This window comes from Lepisma saccharinum, chromosome 8 (genome assembly GCF_977018435.1).
Source record: "Lepisma saccharinum chromosome 8, izLepSacc3.1, whole genome shotgun sequence".
NCBI lineage: Eukaryota > Metazoa > Arthropoda > Insecta > Zygentoma > Lepismatidae > Lepisma > Lepisma saccharinum.
Window position 1 is genome coordinate 53935959 of NC_139236.1, and position 22204 is coordinate 53958162.

Genomic DNA, 22204 nt, shown 5'->3' on the forward strand with positions numbered 1-22204 from the left:
CAAATTTGTTCTGATAACTGGAACATTTTATAATTTTAGGAATACTATTAATACTACTATTAGTATTTATATAATACATTACAATTTTAATTACACTGATCTACCAATATTTTGTTCTAAAATATTCCCATATTAAATTATGTGATTACTAACATTGTTTCCATACATAATTTAACTGAAATTAGAATTATTCATTTAGTAAATGTTATACTTGATGGGCTTACCATAATGTAAGATGTGTACTGACTGTGAGAAAAATATGACAGGGTGTATAAGAGACACAATCTATACACTTCACTTTTCCCCAAGATGCACGACTTGTGGGCAAATATGCATACTGGTTGTCAACTTTAATAAAATTGTACACATTAACAAACAAAATTAATGCTAAAATTTGGTATTTAAACACCAAGGTTTCAGTTTTACTTAGAAACCTTTCAATGTCCTGCTTGTTATGTTTGTATGTATTTTGTGTATTATGTATTGTAGGAAGTAATTCTGTCAACTGAATCTCAAGGTTTATCTTAAATTAATTTGTCAAGTTCACTGTAAATAATTCTGAAGTCAACACTAACAATGAGAAGCTTCCCAAATGAAATATATTTCTTTAAAGTGATAGGATATGGTTAGCAGTAATTTCAAAATATAAAAATCATATTTTTGCTACATAAAATAGACTTTTTAAAACTGATTTGATAAGCAGTTCCACTAAGATTTATATTCTCCCTTGTAGAATAATTTCAAAATTGCAAAAAATCCGAAGCTGTGGCAACCTTGCTCAGGCATGATGTAATGTCAACTTACAACAATATATCTAAATTACCTCATAATTAAAACATAAAAAGCACATAGGTGGGGACATCTAACACTTGAAAGCATCATTAACACTTAAGTTGGCTCTTCACTACTTTACAGCAAAAAATATTTTTCATGATGTTTCATAATATTCTTTATTTAACATTTAATTTTCTAATCCAGCCCCTTTGACCTGATCATACACAGACATGTGTAAGGGACTTAGGAAAAGGCTTATCAGTAATCAACTTCAGGGCGTAAAGAAACATAAAGAAGCTGCTGACAGATAAGAAATCATAGGTCGCAATTTTATCTAAAGAGAACTTCACCTAACAAAATAAACCACATAGTTAATTTTACAGAGGATATTAATATATTTGCTGTGGAATGCCACTTTAGATATGTTTTGTGTGTATGCAGTACTGCTTGAACATGTACTGGACAGGTTATTTGAGTTCACAGTACGCTGTAGAGGATAATCGAAACTGGGCATATAACTTAAAGCTGGTTCCAAACCACCATGTGCCTCAACAGGAAATTGAACTGGAATCTCTTGATTAAAAGATACCTGCACATTAGAATAAATTTAAACAACAGAGATGTTTCTAGATTCACGAGAGGAAGCTATGAATTCTGAAGGAGTTAGCAATGCTATGACACTGTGAATGTCGGTTAATTTAGTGCTAGTTTGCATGAATGCTTTATATGCTCTGATCCACTTTATGTACCTGCTGAAAGCACCACACTTAGCATGCTAACACCGTAAGTTCAAGAAATTTTCATGAAAGAACTTGTTTTCAGAAACATGCAGCAAAGCCACTTCCAAAATGGTGGATACTAATGCCTCCCATTCCGGTAGGCACATGAGTTAAGCTGATCAGTAGACCCCGAATTTTTATGTAAAATCAAAGTACAAAATATGTAACAATAATTGATAAAATATGTACCTAAATATGTATTATCAAAAGGATATGTAGCAAAATATGTGGTATCAAAGAATATGTAATATTAACAATAATTGAGTATCCAAGCAATTTCAAGAATTATGCTAGATATTTATTTTATTTGAACACATTCACCACAATTTTAAGGACATAAATTGTTCAAATTAAAATTTGTATCCAATTTATAAACTCAAAAATAGCACATCAACGTGCACATATTTAAGAAATCAATTTTGTCAACTATTAATTACTTTTCGCATCGCAAATTATTGTAGAATATGTAAATGTACGGTCAGATTCAAGAAGAATTAATGCACACAGGACTTACTTATATTTTGTTACAGAGTGAACCAGTAAGTACAGGGAGGTTATTTCAGTCGTTCACCGCCAGCGTGTCGGCCGTTCGTCGGAGTCTTCATGCAACAGGTCCCGGCAAATTGCGTTCAGGAAGTCCGTAACAGAAACCACTTGTTTTCTAATGTTTCCACTTTTCACAATTACAGTTACAATTACAATTGAAATAAGCACATACCTTGTCGCAAGGATGATGGAAAAGGTGTCCTCGCAAATACAAATATTTCTGGCACCTTATTCCTGACATCTAATCTTAGATTAGACATCGCTACTTTATCCTCAGTTGACATTAAGGGAAGACAGCATCCCGGCGCATAAAGCAAACCGAAAGCGTAAAATGATATTTAAAAGTAATAATAATGATGATCACTAACCTCCTGTGTTATAAGAGATGTTGAAAATGACCTCCTTGAACCTTCTTAGGTTCAAGAGATCCTGTCTCTCGTAATTCCCTGACCACTTTTCTGCAAGAATTCGTTTTCACGTAATTATCGTACATAAAAACTCTCTGTTCAAGAGTATATTTGTTTAACGGCATAAGTAATGAATGAATAACAATTAACACACAATAAACACTGGCCATGAGTAGCACATTACAATAACACAGTATAAACAACACGCGTACTGATAAACGCAAACAGAAGTGAACATGAACGTACAGTGACTACGTCTGGTAGCTGACAGTGTTGCTAACCATTTTTCGGCAATGTCCCTACAGACGTAGTCAAAATGTCCCTACAACTGACCAAATGTTCCTGCTCCACGTAAAGCGACTAAAAAAAAAAAACACCTCATGAGCATGCAAGACAGAAGATAAAATATACACATTTACTTACCAAATCTTTCTGCTCGGTGCTTCCACAATTAATGAAGGAGCGAATTTACAGTACAGGACCCCTCCCCGATTTTTGTAATATTTGGCATACTCACTAATTGAGGCCTCCTAATCACGAATTTGAAGTTAAAATTTGTGGGTCACGTGTAGAAATTGCAAAATAAGTTAAATTGAGTGGTCCGCGATCGGCACGATTGCTCATTATTTACCGGAAGATTTTGTGTTTCCAATACTTAAAAAACGAAATATACATTCATGATATTACTACGACCCCAAATTTTAACTATGTTTGCTTATCCTAACCTAACCGTACCTGAATGGTTCGTGGGGCTATCTGTCAATGGTTTGTTGGGCTACCCGTGCATGTTTTTTTCGATCCCAAATTTTAACTATGGTTGCCTTGCCTAACCTAACTTAACCTAACCTTACCGAGAATGGTCAGTGGGGCTATCCGTGAATGGTTTTGCGCTAATGGTGATTACGAACCGATAAAAAATCTTATTTTCGTAGCACTTTAACGGCAAACGTTCATCATCGAAGACGCCATTTTCGTATCCTGCAATTTTATGATTGATGTACTGTTGCCAAATTTACCTGTAATCAAATTAGTTCTTCTACATCGTGATTGTCGCTGTCACATGTAAGGACGTTCTTTGGGCAATATACTGAAATCCATAAGTTTATTAATTAGCCCACAGCCATCCTCCTGCACACTCAACCTAACAATCTGTACAACATTAACAACATTTTACTGTTCTCTTCCGCCATTATTACACAATTCATGCTCTCCAAGTATGAAATCAACAGTGTGGCAACGCTGTAGAAAGCGTAACTAATTGCAAACGTCAATTGTTCATATCAACAAATATGGCTACCATACTTGTATACGGAGAATCATTGCGAGAATTGAAAAGCTTATTTTACAATTTCTACACGTTAATGAACAATTTTTTCACCTCACCCCAACATGTTAACTTGAGATAAATCATCACGACTAATTATTTCGTGAGTATAAGACGTAGCATAGAAATTACAGAAGGGTCCTGTATTGTAAATTCTTGCCTTAATGAATAATAGGGGTGTGCGGGACAGAATTTTTTGGGTCGGGACGGGATCGGGACGGTAATTTTTTTAAATCCCGACATTCGGGACTGAAAAATTTGCAATTTCCCGACCAAGTCGGAAAATTTTCGGGACGGGAAATGTTCGAAATTTTCCGAAGCACTGGAAATTTAAGTCATTTTCACTTTAAGTGATTGTTTTTGCATTTCTAGAATAAAAATTTACAATTTTCGATAAGTTCCAAAAACTTACAATGCAGAAAACGTCGAGAATTAATGACTTTTTAAAGTGACCATTCGGTATTTCCCGACTGCTCGGGATCCCGAAAAGTCGGGAAGTCATTTCCCGAAGTCGGGATTGGGACGGTAATTTTTTTTCCCGATCCCGGTCCTGACTTTTCGGGATCCCGCACACCCCTAATGAATAACGTTGAGTCGTTTACTATTGATTATGTTATTTGAAGTCATACATGGTGTTGCTGTGAAGAGATAGATGTTGGTTGGTGATATATGCTGTATTTCCTGCAGTCTTTAACAATTTTGGTCCCATTTTATTTCCCTTTGTTGTTTTTGTATCACTTAACATTGAAAATATTCTTTCCGTTTCCACGTTAGAATGGGGCAATGTTAGCACTATTTTCGCGAGAGTGGAAATGTTTTCAAAAAAGAACGTGCCTTGAAAGTTTTTGGTAACCGATAACATGTTCCAAAATTCTGATGGAGACTTGTCAGTTAGTTCTTTTTTTTCCTCCTCGCTAAAGTATCCAGATAAACTAATACATAAAATGTAATTTTCCAAGATTGAAAAAAGTACCTACGATTTCCCTCATTTGGCAAAATCTGTCCCTACGTCCCTACGCGGGCGAAATTTAGTGAAAAGTCCCTATGCGTAGGGACATGTCCCTACGGTTGGCATCACTGCCGATACGTGCAGTTTGAAGCGCCCTCTCGCGGCTGACAACTCCCCCAACCTCCGATAAGTTGCCGGCGCTGTCGCGACAACTGAGGATAAAGTAGTGATGTCTAATCTAAGATTAGATGTCAGAAATAAGGTGCCAGAAATATTTGTATTTGGGAGGGCACCTTTTCCAGCATCCTTGCGACAAGGTACGTGCTTATTTCAATTGTAATTGTAACTGTAATTGTGAAAAGTGGAAACATTAGAAAACAAGCGGTTTCTGTTACGGACTTCCTGTAATGCAATTTGCCGAGACCTGTTGCATGAAGACTCCGACGAACGGCCGTCACGCTGGCGGTGAACGACTGAAATAACCTCCCTGTACTTTCCCATGTTTTCAGCTGTCGTACACTGCCGTGAAACGTCAGCATCTTTCGATAAAAAGCAGTTTCCATATTTTTTTTGGTCCTCAGCCTGTCTTTTGACTTGGCAGTCAGTTTTAGGTTACCGTAAGCACTAAGCATCTCATTGATTAGAAAATATGACATCACACGAGCTACAAATTTCATCATCATGTTTCAGAGATCAGAAATATAGGAAAAAAATACCGAAATATGTTGTTCTATGTGAAGTAAATTTTCTGGCAAATATGTAACATAAAACTAATGCAAAATCATGTCAGTTACCTAGTTCGTTGACATTTTCCTGTTCAAGGTATGTATCTAGAAGAAATAGAATATGTAATAATATACAAATCCGAGCTCTACTGATCAGCAAAAGAGCCAAAATAGTCCAGTCAGTAAGGCATGCAGAAGACCCAGGTTTGATTCACAGGGTGGTTGACTCCAGGTGGGAATTTTTCCACCATCTCCCTGCATAAGAGTAGCTCTGAGGTTCACCCAGCCACTTAATAAAATAGGTATCTGGGAGAAATCCCAGGGGTAAGGGCAGCCAGAGCATGATGCTAATCAGATCACCTTCACAAATGGTAGCGATTGTGTGTGTGGAGGCCAACATACCTATATGCCTTCACCCCATGTTGGAATGTGTTGAGAGGCAGCTTTACCTATGTCAGCAAAAGATGGCAAAAGTGGTCAATTTTCCTGTCTATGTTAAATATCAACATTTTTGAAATGACCAGAGCCACGGCTATTGAATTTGGACTGATACATCTACCAAACAATAGCTCGAAACAATATAAATTAACTCTGACTCTAGGTTGCCCTAAAGTGGCCTGTCAAGGTTTAGTAAAAGTTTCTAAAATTCTCTGAAATCTAGTAAATGCTAGTTTAATATAAGGTACTTTGATTTTCCTTTTGTCTACCTACAGCAATAAAATAAAGTCAACAATCAATTAATTTTTAATGTTGCAATATCTTCGAAACTACGCAAGCCATGAATATGAAACTAGCTGAAATAACTATGAATTTATCAACTGGATGCAATATACACGTGTCTAATTGACTTGACCATTTGTATGTCAATAATCACGATCAATACCTATTGATTACTCAGAAACAACTCAATACACGGTGCTAAAATTTGATTGACTGAAGAATTCCAACATCAATAATTTTGATTGGTATTACCAACTGTTGACAAGAATCCAATAATAAAAATGAAATCCTTGAACCTTTGATACCTTAGCAATATACAGGGGATGGACAAAAATATGGAAACACCTGGTATAAAACAGGTAGCCACTTCAAACATGATTTGCGTCTGAATGGTAGGTGGGGCTGTGATCACTGGCACTTCCTGCGAGGTATACAATCTAGCCAACCTGACAGATGGGCCAGTTACAGTTCAGCGACCGGTCCGTGCAGGTTACCGTGAATCATGTCTGAGCTGACCGAGTTTCAAAGAGGGCAAATTGTGGGTGCGCGTATGGTGGGACCTTCCGTGATGAAAGTAGCAGAAATGTTTTGGTGTATCAAGAGGCACAGTCTCGAAGATCATGACTGCCTACGAGACTTCCGGAAAAACCGCATCAGCGAAGCACCAGCGTTGACGCAAGTGTGTGTTGCGTGACAGAGACAGACGCACATTGGGTAGGATTGTGATCAAGCAGAAGATCACCACGGCTCCAAAACTGCTGAGCTGAATACAGTGCTTACAAACCCTGTTAGCATCAAAACAGTCAGAAGAGAACTCCACAAGCAGGGTATTCATGGCAGATCTGCAATTCACAAACCACTCGTGACTGTTGACCATGCTGCTAGACTGAGACAGTGGTGCAACGCCCATAAAAACTGGACAATGGAGCAGTGGAAGACTGCAATCTGGTCGGATGAGTCATCCTTTACATTGTTTCCAACTGCTGGCCGAGTGTACATGTGGAGAACGCCAGCACAAGCGTACAATACAGACTGTCTGTTACCGAGAGTGAAGCATGGTGGTGGTTCGGTGATGATTTGGGCAGCCATCTCCTGGTATTCTGCCAGACCCATCATGACCCTGCATGGACATGTCACTGCCAGGGACTATGTAACCATTTTGAGTGACCAGCTGCATCCCATGGTGCAGACTTTGTTCCCAGATGGTGACGCCATGTTTCAAGATGACAGAGCCCCTGTTCATACAGCTCACATCGTCCAGGACTGGTTTGATGAGCACGAAGATGAAGTGTCACATCTGCCATTGCCTCCACAATCGCCAGACCTCAATATTATTGAGCCCCTGTGGTTGGTTTTGGAGACCAAGGTGTGAGCCCGCTACCCACCACCATCGTCTCTACAACAACTTGCAGCTGTTTTGGAGGAAGAATGTTACAACATCCCTTCGTCAACCATACGCGACCTGTATTTGTCCATTCCACGTTGACTGCAGGCCGTTCTGTGTGCCAAAGGTGGTCCTACTCGATATTAATAAAGGTAATGTGCAATTCTGCAGGTGTTTCCATATTTTTGTCCATCCCTTGTAATACACACACCAAAAGTGCTATCATATCAACGTTCTTGTTTATAAACACCTATGCAGGTCCATTAGCACTTTTCGTGTGTGTATTAATTAGCAATATAAGTTTACTAGTCTCTGATTAGTATCCATGAATGAAGAACATCACAGTTAAAGACTAAATTTAGTCATAATATTTTAATATATCTACTGTATTATACTAATAAGTTTATTATCTACACTAAGAAATTGAAGTTTAGTCTTAATTCGACTGCATTCTGGGAGCAGTTTATGCAATCATGTAATGGAAACACCTCCAAAAGTGGTGAAAAGCCAAATTTTCAATCACTGTGGCATGCTACGGTGCTTACTACAAAGGAATCTAAGATCTACTGTAGCTCTTACAATACTGCTTTATAATTTGTAGTGCAATGTTTTGAAAAAGTGAATACAATAAAAAAAAACACACACAAGGAATACCTTGTATGCTCAAATTTAATATATGTGTTACATTCAAATTGAACAGTGACAAACTTGAAAAACATAACGAGATTTAAGCCACAAATGCAATACAAACGTCAGAAATATTACTATTAGATGAGACTATATTACATATGGAAGGGCACTTTGAAAGTCTAGTTATGTGCACTTATCGTGAGCAAAATACAAGTATCTGTGGTGTTCTTTTTTTCTTTACCCATTTTTAATTATAAACTAAGAGTTATAAATTATTAATAGATTACAAATACTATTTAAATGTGCCACAAAACACTGAAAATGTGTGTTCAAAAATTGTTAGCTTTAGTGAGGAAAAAAATCACAACAAACCACACACAATACAAACAATCTAGAAAGGGTTGCAAGATTAATAACAGTGACTTTAACTGTGATATATATTTGAAACATATGAGGTTTAATTTAGTTATCAAAAACAATGCAATGAGTAAGCCAAAATATTGTTAGAGCTCAGAAGGATAAAAATAAAAAAATAAAAAAAATAAGTCACAATGACTGAAAGCGGAAATCTGATGCCAGCAAAGAGAATAATAATAATGTAAGCTGCTTCTCTTTATGTTTAGAAGAATTACATGAAGCCAAACCAATGTTAGAATCGGAATGAAAATGGAAAGGGAACTCATCCTGAAAGAGAAGATTCCTTCTCTTTTTTTTCTTTTCAACCATCCCAGAAGCTCAAAGTTAGCCAAAGAACAATTGCTTCAAGCACAAACTGTACGGGTGCTCAATGAATATTAAGTTGTGAATGCTTCTTAGAGGTCACTCATTCTGAATTGTGGAAAGACTTACCCTGCCCTATAATAGAAAATGTTTCTCCATTAAATTCATTACACACATCCTACTTAATAAGAGTGACAAAATTATGCACAACATACAATTGATTTCTGTGGTAGCTATACCTCTTTTCTACATTATCTTACTTCATAGTTTTGATTATTATAAAGTCATATTATGCCAATGTTATAACTTAAGTACTGCCTCCTTCAGTTTTAGCGGCAACTTACCATGCTACTATGCACTGCTATTAACTACATTGCTGACAGCTTCCACAACTTATAAGCTGGCAATATGGCTTTCATATAAAGAGGAAAAATTTGTAATAATTTCATCTATACTGCTATATGTAGGGATTGCCACTGTACAACATACACAAAATTTCACACCATGTACAAGACATGAAGGTTGACAACTTTCAAAATGTTTTGCTCACCAAGGCCTTATATTTCAATGCTATAAGAATTCCAAAAATAGGAAATTCTATCCTGTATGTATGCAAACAGATACAGATTCATGGTTGCCACGGAAACTTATTAAAAGTTAGAGTACACTATGGATCTTATTGTGCAAACAAATATGAGACAGACCGATTTTTAAAATTTGATTTTGCTAATTTTGCTTTGCTTTTCTGCCACTTTTGGCTAATTACGACGATGAGGATGAGTGATATGAATGAAACTGATGAATGGATACTCACAAAGAACACCCATGCCAAGACTGGGATTTAAATCTGGGACCCTTGGCATCATAGTGTGCTGTGCTAACCACTCTCCACGGATGTTGGCACAGCCAGGTCAAAAACGCTTGGTTCACCCCTTTCATCCAAATCATGCATGCCCCACCATCCATACCTATATTGTCTATCCAAGAGATTGTTAATCCTCATATATGACAGACCCCTATAAATATATTTTGTTCATGTTGAGGGGAATAAACAACGTTGTTGATAATATAAGACATAAGTAAGTTTCGCGGATATATCTTTAGTAACTCGCTTACGTTTTATATATTTCGTTGTTGTGAAATCCGCAGAACTTAACATTTGAAGCCTTTAATTTCCAAAAATTGTCTAAATTTTTCAAAAAATATACTGTCCATTTTTGCCTATAGTACGCATTTTGTATTTAAATAATTTTATTTAATAATTGACAGTCAATTTCCATTTAACTTTCGGAACAAGTACAAAAGCTTGTAACATATCTTCAAGTTTTCGCAGACCCTTTGGAAGGGCATGGCAGTACCCTGGGATCCTACACACCACAGGTTAAGAACGTTTGATCTATCCTATTTGATGATTTTTTTTTCAATTCAAGATATATTGTATGTTTTTCAGAAGAAAGATATATATTTTATGTTTTGTCCAGAAGAAAGATACATTGTATGTTTTGTTCAGAAGTATACAAAACTTCACAGGATAGCCATTGTCTTGGATGCTAGGAGATTTTATGGTATTGTGTGGTAGAAAAAATAACATCAGTGGCAACCATGAATATACTGCCTGATGGCATATACACAGGATAAAAAAAAAAAAAAACATTTTTGAGGCTTCAACAAGCAATATACAGTCAACTCTCGATTCAACGACCTTTCACAGTTCCCGGGAAAAGGGTCGTTATTTCGAAGGGGTCGTTATTGGAATTTGCACCAATTTTCAGCTTAAAGGGAGCTCAAACAGACATAAAGATGCCTAGGAGATGATAACACAATTTATCCTGGTAGTTATACAACCTGTTATGCACAGGATGCGTGTTGTGAGAAGGAAAATAGAACATGAAAAAGTTTTCACAAACGAGAATTTAAAATAATGTTACTTTCTTTCAATTGTGCACAGTCGTTGCTTTTCCAGGAAATTCTTACAATTCTAGTTAATGAGAAACCCGTTTCCACTGAGACCTATGGAAAGGAAAACAATCTCTCGCTTATTGCAAGCGAAACTCGAAGAATCTTGACACCAGTCAGACTGGTGCCAGCAAAAGTCGGGAGATAATCGGGCAGAATGAATGTTGGATTTTATACGGGTTTACTGGAGCATTGTCTGTTACAAGATTAACTGGTAAGATTAGATCTCTCGGGAGAAACAACACAACCTCTCTAGCTACCAGACAAAAAAATAAAGGCAGGGCTGTAATTTTCGTTCTGGTTCGGCTGTGTAAAATACATCGTAAAAAAAAAGTCACTTTTCTTTGCTTCAACCAACTTCATTCACCCTCCTTCCCCATTCAAGGGAGCAGTCCAAACACCTTCCTTGACTTGCATTATAATCCAGCGTGAAAAAGGAAATGCGCAACTTGCGATCTATTTTCACCCAAAGCGTATTGTAGGACAGGTCATTAAACAACGTGGCAGTTGATAATCATTCGGGTTTGGAATTGAATTTCACTTTAAACTGTATATTTAGTCCCGATTAGCCCATCAGCATAAAATGAACTGAAAACAAGCTTTATGAAACTGCGCATTTTCACATATCAAAATGTTAGATCGTTATTTACTCTCACTTAATCGACGATTTAATGTTGGATTTAGGAGTATTCTCGATGTCAAACACCCACCCCTCAAAACGTTTTCCCCTTGAATAATGTCTTTTTAATCAGTCTCAGCGACCATTCCTACATTGAACACACTTTTTTTTTACTCCACATGAATGGTTCTGAAGAAAGGTAAATTAAATTTACAGTTGTGCTTATCAGAAGGCGCAGAACGTGAAGTTATTTTAACTCTTGTTTTGCTTTCTGGAGATCGAATTTCGTTATCGTCAAATCAAAGCTTTGCGAGATTCAAAACAATAACTTTTTCCTTCGCACTGGATGAGTCATCGCTGTTATCTGCAAGCAAGAGCTTAGCAGACGCTAGACAAAACACTGGCGCCAGCTGCATCGTAAACAAAGAGACCGGCTGGAAGTTCGAGCAACAGGTGGCGGAAGAGAAAAGTCCCAGCATTTTAAAGATAACGCAACTGTCGAAGACAGAACTTTTAACAGCAGTGTAAAGAAGAAAGAAATGACCCTTGCCAGCAACAGACAATAATACGGGCAATATTTCCTATGCAGACAACAGCATTAAAAAAAAATATATAATAAATACATTTTAAAAAACAACTGAATTCTGCAATTATCAATATTGCCGTGCACACCAGTGGCGGAGAATGAGCTGGGGAAAGGGGGGGGGGGTCCCTTTTTGTTTTACTTGTTCTATGGTTTTTGTTCGTTTTCAAGAATATATCCAGAACTGGTTGCCCCATTTTAGACGTCAAAGGAAAGGAAGAGGGATGGGTCCTTTTCCACCCTCGCCTGTAATCAGCCCGCATCAGCAAGAAAATCGTGGCTGAAACAATCTGCATCGCCCCCCCCCCCCCCCCCCCCGCTTCGTTTCCTGACAGGAAAAGAGGGAGAAGTCAGTAAGCCAACGGAACACTTTTTTAGCAGATATTACGACATCGACACAATTAGGAAAACATATGAAGTGGGAAACGGGAGTTATGATGCACGTAAGATCGAAGTAAACTTTTGTGGAAACCTGGATGACAACGCATTAAGCGGGTTGACGATCTTTAGTTCACCTATGTGGTTTTGATTATCTCTAACAGTTTCGCTTTTTTATGAAGTGTTGCAGGGAACAAAGAACACATTTTGAATGAAAGCGGTTACGGGAAGTTGTCGGCTACAAGGCCGAGAGTTGCTCACTCACGGGAACCTGCTGAACTGGACAGATGGGCCAGACTTCCAGGCGCCACACATCTGTATTTTCGAACATTCCTGCGATCTTATCTCTCAAGGTGGTGTATTTATCGATGAGCTTGACCTGCCATACACATTGCCAAAGACTGCAAGTCCAGCAGTCATTTCGGGCTGCTCCCACCCTTCCCCGCGAGTTTTCAGCAGCTCTTAGGACAAGGAAATAAGTCAAGGTCGATTTAAAATAACATCCAAGCACATTCGATCTTCTCTTCTCCCGTATCCAAGAGAAAGCGTGGCAAAACAAGCCTGGCGCGTTGGGTAGCGGCCGTCGGGTGCGGGGTAACATTGGTGCGCTTGAAGGAGGGGAGGGCAGAGGCCAAGTGCTATTGGATATCACTCAAGCATGGTGTGGTGGTGTCTATTTTTAGTTCAGACCAAATTGTGAGCGGTAGAGCGCTCGTGAAGGAAATGAGCGGGGAAAAAAACAACGCATTTTTCGGCCGATTTCCTTCAATTTTTCAACTTTTTTTTCCAATTTTTTCTAAATTTTTCACGGTTCCCGGGAAAAGGGTCGTTACTTCGAGAGGGTCGTTATACCCGGGGTCGTAGAATCGAGAGTTGACTGTATCATGAAAAGTTGTTTGCCTTGCAGCAAAAGTTTGTCAAAAGTCATACAGCAACACTCTGTATATGCTGAACACAAAAATTTATCAGCTCCTTCCAAAATTCTACAATAACTGGTCATACCAGTGAGAAAGTGAAATGCATGCATCTACATTAAGACAGCACTGAACGTGTACACACCTCTTCTCCATTGGTCTGATCTGTCGCTTTTTCTGGATACACTCCAGCCCTGAGAAACGAAGCTTTCCAAGAATCCACATCATCCTGGTTCTCACAGCTCAATTCCAACTGCTTGTAATCCTAAAAATGCAGAAATGACTGGCTGAGACACTATTAAGATAATAACAATTGCACAATTAAGGTAACCGACACTGAATCATAGTAAATAGTAGCAGTAGTTTAAGTGAACTACTCAAAGCATTTCAGTAGGAAGTACATTAATACATATATAATTACAATATAAACAGTAAAAAGTATTATCTGAAAATTCTTTACACAATCAGGATACAAATATGATATATCAAATTTAGAATATCAATTATGTCAAAACAGTGCACTTATAGATTCTAGCAAGACAACTTGAACCTGGAGGCTTGACAATCATCCACTGCCTTCATTGATGACACCATACCAGCATTTTTACCTTGAGTAACTAAGGAAAATAGCAGAAAACAGTCAAGACAGTTGGTCTCATGATTTATATCTGGTACTTACAGGATAAAAGTATGTTACATTAACCATTCACATAACCAGACTTTAAAGTCAGGCCAAATGCAGTAAAATTACTAATTTTCCACCATCTTTGAAATTCAATTCCTATGTGCACCAAATTTAATTTACGATTGAAAGCATGGATCTTTGTCAGAAAGTTTTTATTACTGTTGGACATTTACTACAGGAGCATGGAGACATACACAGTGATGAAAAACAGGCATTTTATTTTTTGACACAAAAAATGTATTACTGTAAATCTCTTGATGTGGTACTTTGTAAGCAATAAGTTCAAGATTTTCCTTAATGAAAAATATTAAATAGGACTGACCCATTCCAATGCCAATGCTGATACCCTCACCGATTTCCAACAATACCAATGTTGATAACTGGAAACAAATAATTTGAAATTGTGCAGAATATTATAATTTTAAAAATATAGTCTCAAATTGGAACTATACCAAATCAACCAACTTTAGTTTTGCTTTAATATATTCATATTTCTCATAAGATAATTATTTAATCACAAAATCCATTTCTCCCTATAGTGCTGTTGCCAAAATAATGAAAATTATGAATTTTGCATAACTTCCAGGATATTTACATTGTAAAAGTCTTACATGGAAATTTTGCAAACACCGGAATATCCTCTGACTCTGGAAAAGTATTGGCCGGAGCCCTAATTTGTAACTTTCTGTTATCTAGTTCTAAGTATAGTGTTCTTACAAACCTTGTACACATTTCTTCCTTCTGGATTGAACAGAGCAAAGGTGTGCCTTCTCGACATAAAGCCCTGTTCAACATCTCGTAGCTTCAACCCATCAAGAGGAAGCATGTATTTTTTCTCTCTTTCCTGTTGACAAAAATTGTACACATTACACCAAGTCATTATAGGCTCTAAATATTGTACGAACTATAAGCCATAATAAGGACTAGTTGCAATATAAAACACAAGAAAAAAAATACTGAATGCTTTCAACTGATGCTGAAGCAATTTGTTACCTGAACATGGCACTATTACGGCTTATAATGCAAAAATGTAAATAGAAAACTCATGATGGGAGAATAAAATACGTGGTTGTATAATAAATACAAGTAAATGAGTAACTAACTTTTTCCATGAGAGTTACTTTTTAAAGGTTGTATTAATTTCGGTGGCCCCTGCAACCATCCAATTGGGAACTTGTTGCTTCACTGCTTTACAGGAGCCATCAAAATTAACACAACCTTTAAAAGTAAGTGTCATGGAAAAAGTTAGTAACTCATTTACGTGTATTTATTAGAAAACCCAGTAGAAATATGTGTTCCTCAACAGCTTTAATTACTTTCGTCATATATAATTATGGTATTAGTAATAAAATGCATACTGATTCAACATGCCTGTTAAGTGACAGAGTCCTATATTTACATCTTTATCTTTTTAAAAAATAATCATGCATGTATGCATGGAGGAGGGAGCGACATTTATCTTAAAAGCTAACTTTAGCCTTTGGACACCAGGCTGTTTTCTACATTAGCCTCAGCAATGCGGCTGTTTCTATATCTCCAAAATTAATGTCACAAACGGTACTTCATTTTATTCATTACAGATCAGGTTATAATGTCATGCTAATAAAATACATATGTGATAGTTATTAGAAAAAGAAGACTGGTCCCAAAGTTCTGGTACGTTTTCTTGTGAAGAGCTGCATCTTTATAGCACAAAATTATTGTTCTAATATGAACACACAAAAACACACACACAAATTTTACCTCTTCGTCCTTAAACCAGGATATGCTCTCGGATGTAAGCACAAACCAATAATCCCTGGAACCACCTTTCATTATGCCCAAGTTGTGGATACACATCCACCCTTTCCGAATTACTTGATTGCCAAGCTTTCGTCCAGCTTTAGCCGAGTTTTCTGATGACTGCTGAGCACTGCAATAAAAAAAAATGAAGTAAAGTATACGTAATTTTAGCCTTAAAAGTAGATGACCACCTTTATCATGAAGTTCTTCAATATTCTACCGAAGGTAATGAGAATGACTCACAATAGGCAAGTTGCTACATTCAGTATTTTTTTAATGCTGAAAAAATTATACTAGCAATTTGGGGGAAAAAAAAAAGTATCGATACATAGTAATTCAAAAAATATCTGAGTTTATCAATACTACAGCTCTTAATTAATTGTAATACAGTGATGTGTTTTGAATGAATAGAAAGGAAAAGTTTCATTCCAGCCAAATTGTGGTTAAGATGGAAAAGGCACATTGGATGATTGAATTCTGCAAGACAAATTTCATCACCATGGAGCAAAAAAAATTTCAAACATATTACTGTGTGACAAGCAATTTGTTCATTCTTAATTGCAATTCAATAAAGAGCTGTAATGTTGTGAAAGTACAGATTTTTCTGAATTACTCTACTCTGTGCTTTTGAATCAATGTTTTCTTTCTTTCTTCCAAACAGAAACTACATATACTGCTATTATGATATTCTACAACTTCTTTAGATTATACAAAACAATTTATTCAATCACAAAACAATTTATTCAATCACCAAATTTTTAAGATCATGAAAAAGTGAAATGAGGAAAATTTTAAATATCAGCTCAATCCTAATAAGAAACCTTGCTTAAAATATGAAAGGCACATCATGCAGAGAAGTACATACTCTCACCTGTTAAGATCAGGATAAAAACAGAACAAAAAAACAACACATGAAAACAGGAAGACACATCAGGATATCATTTTGTTGATACTGCATCATCATCATCAGGATAAAGGAAAAAGGGGGGGGGGGGTAAGATGTGGAAAAGCCTCACTAAAACAGTTCTTCTTTAAGAATTATCTGAAGATGTCATAGGAATGCAGAGGAACCCAATTTTACATTTTCCTGCATTATACATTCAACCTTGATGGTCCCAACATAGGAAAACTTTAAGAAATTTTCCTAGATTTTACATTTTCCCCTCATTTTAAGGTTTTTTCAGCTTGGTCCCCTTAAAAACGTAAAATCAAGGTTCCACTGTAGCTACATCATGGGACTAATATTTTGTTATTTGCTTATCGATACTGGAAAGATAAGCAAAATAAAAATTTAAAAAAATCATTATCCTTAAGAATGTTTTGAGTTCTAATGGCATGTGCTATTAGTTGTAAATTGTAAATCAAAACTATTTAGCTTAGTAGATCAATGACTCATAGCTACATTATTTGATGCACAGCCTTGCAAGAGACAAAAAATGAGGCTGAAGTAAATTTTCAGTAAATCAAACACACACAAACAAATAACCAGTGAGTACTCACTTTGCAAAACCTATAAAGTCTTCGTGGTTTGTGTTCATATAAGCAAGTTCACAATCTATAAGGAGAATAATTTGCTCTTTACACAATTGCTCCCTTTCTCGAATGTAAGATGCGATTATTCTTTCGGCTTCTTCTCGTAACCTTGGATACCTAGCCATCTACAAAATAGAAGTTTGCATGAATATAATAAGGTTTCAACACATTAAGGGCAGAGAATCATTACCGTGTCCCAGAAGACTGTGGAACAAGTGAAGCAAAACAAGTCCTCTACTCAAGAAGTGACTCGGGAGGATTCGACCAATGAAGCATATGAGAAATGGATTGCATAGAGGGGGCAAAAGCACAGTTACTAGCTGTTCACAGCAACATGTACTGCTTCGCTTTGCCCAATCGCTTTCACCCCTTTTCTAGTTATGCACAGAGTTGCTTCAAAGACTCCTGGGATGGAGTATGTATAGCAAATATCTATGCACAATGGTTGATTATGCACAACTTGATTAATCATAATATTAGTCAAGAAACAAAACAACAGACAGGAATTAGGAAACAAACCATGAGCATAAAAAATTTACACTTTTTAATCACAACCTTAATGTTTTTACATGAAACAGGTAAAAGATAAAGGTAAAGTATTCCCCTGTGCTTAGCACCACGCCATGCAGGCTTACATGAAACAGAGTGACCTTTATCACAGAGTGACAAACTGACACTCCAGCTTTAATTTTTATATCTAAATATGCTAGTATTTTATTAGTAAGTGTTTACAGACCCTACAAATACTGTTGCTATTGTTGTATTCACAACTTATAGAAATTTTTAAAAAATGAAATGTTTCCAAAAAAAAGTTTCCTTCATTCATATCATGGACCAAACATAAATAAACTGAAACTATGCTAAAATAAGAAAACACACACACACATGAATTACTGTTCTTACCTTGTCAGTACAAAAACGTACAACATTTGACAATTCTGTGACAACCAAATCAACACATTTTAGACTAGGTTCTTTCAAACGAGCTATCTGTTTCTTGACTATTGCTTCAAAAGCCATATCTGGAGTAAACAAGCCTACTCTGATACCTGCAATGAACATTATTGTTCTAAGTTAGTATATGAAATAATAATTGCACTGCCAAATATATTAACACTAGCAAAATCAACAGGTACAATACATTTTTTAAAAAAATAATACCATGTAATTCAAATGTGAGGCAAATCACCACTAATTCATTAAGACAAATGAGATCACAACACATTAGCAATAAAACTGGGTTAATTCTATCAGCAAGAATTTTCTCCCTACTTCCAGTGTTGATATGGTGTATTTTTATAAATCTGAATAGCAAATTCAAATGCTAATTAATCTAGTGAGAGGGACACACTAAAGCTAGCTGAAATTAAATGTCAAGTAAGCTTAGGCACAGAAATGGTAATCAGGAGTGGGGCTGTAGTTGAAAGTGGTATTTGAACCACTGAGAGGTGAACAGGGTGCCAGCAACAAGACAAAAAAAAATTAAACTAATTACCATGCAGGTTTTCAAGAATAATATCCACATTAATATACACACGGAAAGTGCTAATGAGTCTGCGTACCTGTTTATTTAATTCTATTAATTTTGTTGAGCACTGTCAGCATCTACATTGGAACTTAGAGTAGTCTGCTTCACTTAGAAATTAATTTAATTAAATAAACAGGTTTGCAGATACTTTGGTACTTTTCGTGTGTGTATTAATAGCTTACCACATCTAAAGTTTCATAACATGAAAATTCAAGATTTTGTACAGACTCTTTATTTCGGGAATATTTCATACAAAATTATATTTAAGTAGAATCATTACCAGATTGCATATTATACAGTGCTTTTCACGGTCGAGTCGTCCGTGGAGCGGCGGCTAGCATGCTGGGCAGTGAGAGTGCATCTACCAGCATTTAGATCCACAGCTTTATGATGACCTTGACCCTGGATGCGTGCTTCAGTATCGAGATATCTGGTGTCCAGTATGCACGTGTTTGTGAAGTGTTAACAAGTGTTTTAGATTATTTTGTATTAGTTTATGTATTACTGGTGCTTTTCTGCAGTCTAATAATGCCTTGCTACACGTACAATTTAAAACAATGAATTTTTGTGCAAGACTTACGAATTCTTGTAGGAAAGTTAGAAGGCATCTTGCAACAGCATTCCCAGATGTTCCTGTTGCACCCAGAGACAGTGTTTGAAAACTTGTGAACAAATTCAGGGAAACAGGGTCTGTTCTTGATAAGAAGTGAATGGTGAAACTGTGTGTGCTTACTGAGAAGAAACTAGACGACGTTGGAACACGATTGGAACATACTCCACAAAAATCCCTCCGCCGCCTTGCACACGAAACTGACATTTCCATGACATCTGCATGGCGAGCTACCAATCTTTCAAACCTGCAGCCATACATTAGAAAAATTTAAAGAAAATATCAGGAGAAAAATTGAAGCACCTTTGGAAGAGGAACTGATAGGTGTTAGTGAAAATTTCCTGAAAAGATGCCGTAAATGTGTGGATGCAGGACGACATTACCAACACCTCTTGTAACAAGATAAGTGCTCATTTTAATTGTAACTGTCAATGTAATGGTACAAGCTTATAGCTTACATAGCTTGCGGTTCCAGTTATGTGAATGTTGGATCTAGTTTGCCAGCAGACAAGCTCTCGGTGCCCGGCATGCTAGCTGCCGCTCCACGGACGACTCGGCCGCAAAAGGCTCTGTAGACTGATGTAACAGCAGTGGTAGTTTGCTCCTGATAAGGCTGATATAGGAGAACATTTATCAATGCTAGCAAAATATAAGAGATGGGGTGCTACAGAGCTACTCCACCAATACTCAATGATTAATTTAAAAAAACAACAACATTGTGTCAGATATTCATAGACTAATACAGCATCATTCAATGATGAAGGGATTCAAAACTGGTGAACAGTATGTACAGCTTAACCACCATAACCTGGCGACCAACATCAGGCAGTGACGGGGCACTCATTGTCTTTAACCTTCTAACCCAACTGACCTGCCTATGTTTTAAACTTTGACTATTCTTGTCTTAACTCCTGAATAGACACATGATGTGGTGAAAGCTTGAGTACCTGAATATTAAAGAAATGACAACTTTTGTGCATTTTGCATACATTGGAAATAACAAAATTCTGGAATGATACTGGGTAAGACCTAGTTAGTGCATACAAAAGTAAAGAAGAAAGATATTTACCATGTATATTTCTGATTGCAAATGCAATTTCCCTTCTCAATTCCTTCTCGTCAAACTCCATTTTAACAATTTCAAAAGGAAACCTTTCGTGAAACAGGCGATTAATTTTAGCACCACCTGACAGTTCCATTGTATTGATTTGTGCAGATCCAGAGCCCTCAATGGTCCTCTCAAAGTCTGACTGTAGCTGCTGGATCATTCTGGAGAGAAAAAAATATTTAAATTGCACTACAAATAAAAAGAATATGCAAACACGAAGGAACAATTTCTTTATAACACACACACACAGCACCATATGTACAGTTCTCATTCACAAGTTTCGTCGTCGCCTTGTAATCAAGGGGTCCCGGGTTCGATTCCCGGTGGAGGCACATAGTGGTTCGGATCCCACTTTAAACTGTAGGTCCAGTCCCGATTAGCCTTACTGTGCATAAAGTGGACTTAAAACAACAAATCAATCCAATCAATCCAAATCATTCACAAGTTCGGCACTGAAGGTTCTGGGTTTAATTCTCAGTTTGTTTATTTGTATTTGTACTTCCATGTAATTAGTCTCACCATGCTCAAACATTCTTCTTCTTGTATGTACATGTTGCTTGCACTGTAGGGTGTAAAGTGTCTGCTTCCAGAACGTTACATAAAAAATGTTTACTTGCTTTTAACATAATCAATTATTAAAAGAAAATACAGTCAACTCTCGATTCTATGACCCCGGATATAACGACCCTCTGAAAGTAACAATCCTTTTCCTGGGAATAGTGAAAAATTTGGAAAAAAGTTGAAAAATTGAAGGAAATCGGCCGAAAAATACTTTTTTTTGCACTTGTTTATTCACACTTATTCCCTTCAAGAGCACTCTACCACTCGCAAGTGGGTCTGATCTAAAAATAGACACCACCACACCAAGCTTGAGTGATATCCAATAGCACTTGACCTCTACCCTCCCCTACCCCAAACATGCCAATGTTACCCTGTACCCAACAGCCGCTACCAAACACGCTAGGATTGATTTGCCATTGTGATTTCGCTTGCTCTTGGATACGCGAGAAGATCGAATGTGCTTGGAAGTTATTCTAAATTGACCTTACCTTGACTTGTTTCCTTGTCCCAAAAGCTGCTGACAACTGGATGGGGGGGGGGGGGGGGAGCCCGAAATGACTGTGCTGGACTTCCAGTCTTTGTCTATGTATATGGCAGGTCAAGCTCTTTCCTCGATAAATACACCAACTTGAGAAATTAAGAGATAAGATCGCAGGAATCTTCCAAAATACAGATGCATGGTGCCTGAAAGTCTGAACCATCTGTCCAGCTCTGACCTAGAATTCAGCAGGTTCCCGTGAGTGACCAACTCTTCGCCTTGAAGCTGACAACTTCCGGTAAGCGCTTTCATTCAAATGTGTTCTTTGTTCTCTTCACTTCATAAAAAAGCGAAACTGTTAGAGATAATCAAAGCCATATAGGCGAACTAAAGATTGTCAACCCACTTAATGATTTGTCATCTATGCTTCCGCAAAAGTTTACTTTGATCTTACGTGCATCATAACTCCCGTTTCCCAGTTCATACGTTTTCCTAACTGTGCTGATGTCGT

At 37.0% G+C, this 22204-nt stretch overlaps 1 protein-coding gene across 3 annotated transcripts in view; it reads right to left on the minus strand.

Moving 5' to 3' along the window:
* The window catches only part of shi (dynamin-1 shibire), an 80867-nt gene that overhangs the window by 24827 nt on the left and 33836 nt on the right, over positions 1–22204 (minus strand). For all 3 annotated transcript variants that reach the window (XM_083126666.1, XM_083126665.1, XM_083126667.1), the window contains exons 8-13: positions 20616–20815; positions 18312–18457; positions 17376–17533; positions 15837–16005; positions 14815–14937; positions 13554–13673 (exon numbers count right to left, since the gene is read on the minus strand). In XM_083126666.1, coding sequence (XP_082982792.1) covers positions 13554–13673; positions 14815–14937; positions 15837–16005; positions 17376–17533; positions 18312–18457; positions 20616–20815 — 916 coding nt within the window. The remainder of the gene's footprint in view (positions 1–13553; positions 13674–14814; positions 14938–15836; positions 16006–17375; positions 17534–18311; positions 18458–20615; positions 20816–22204) is intronic.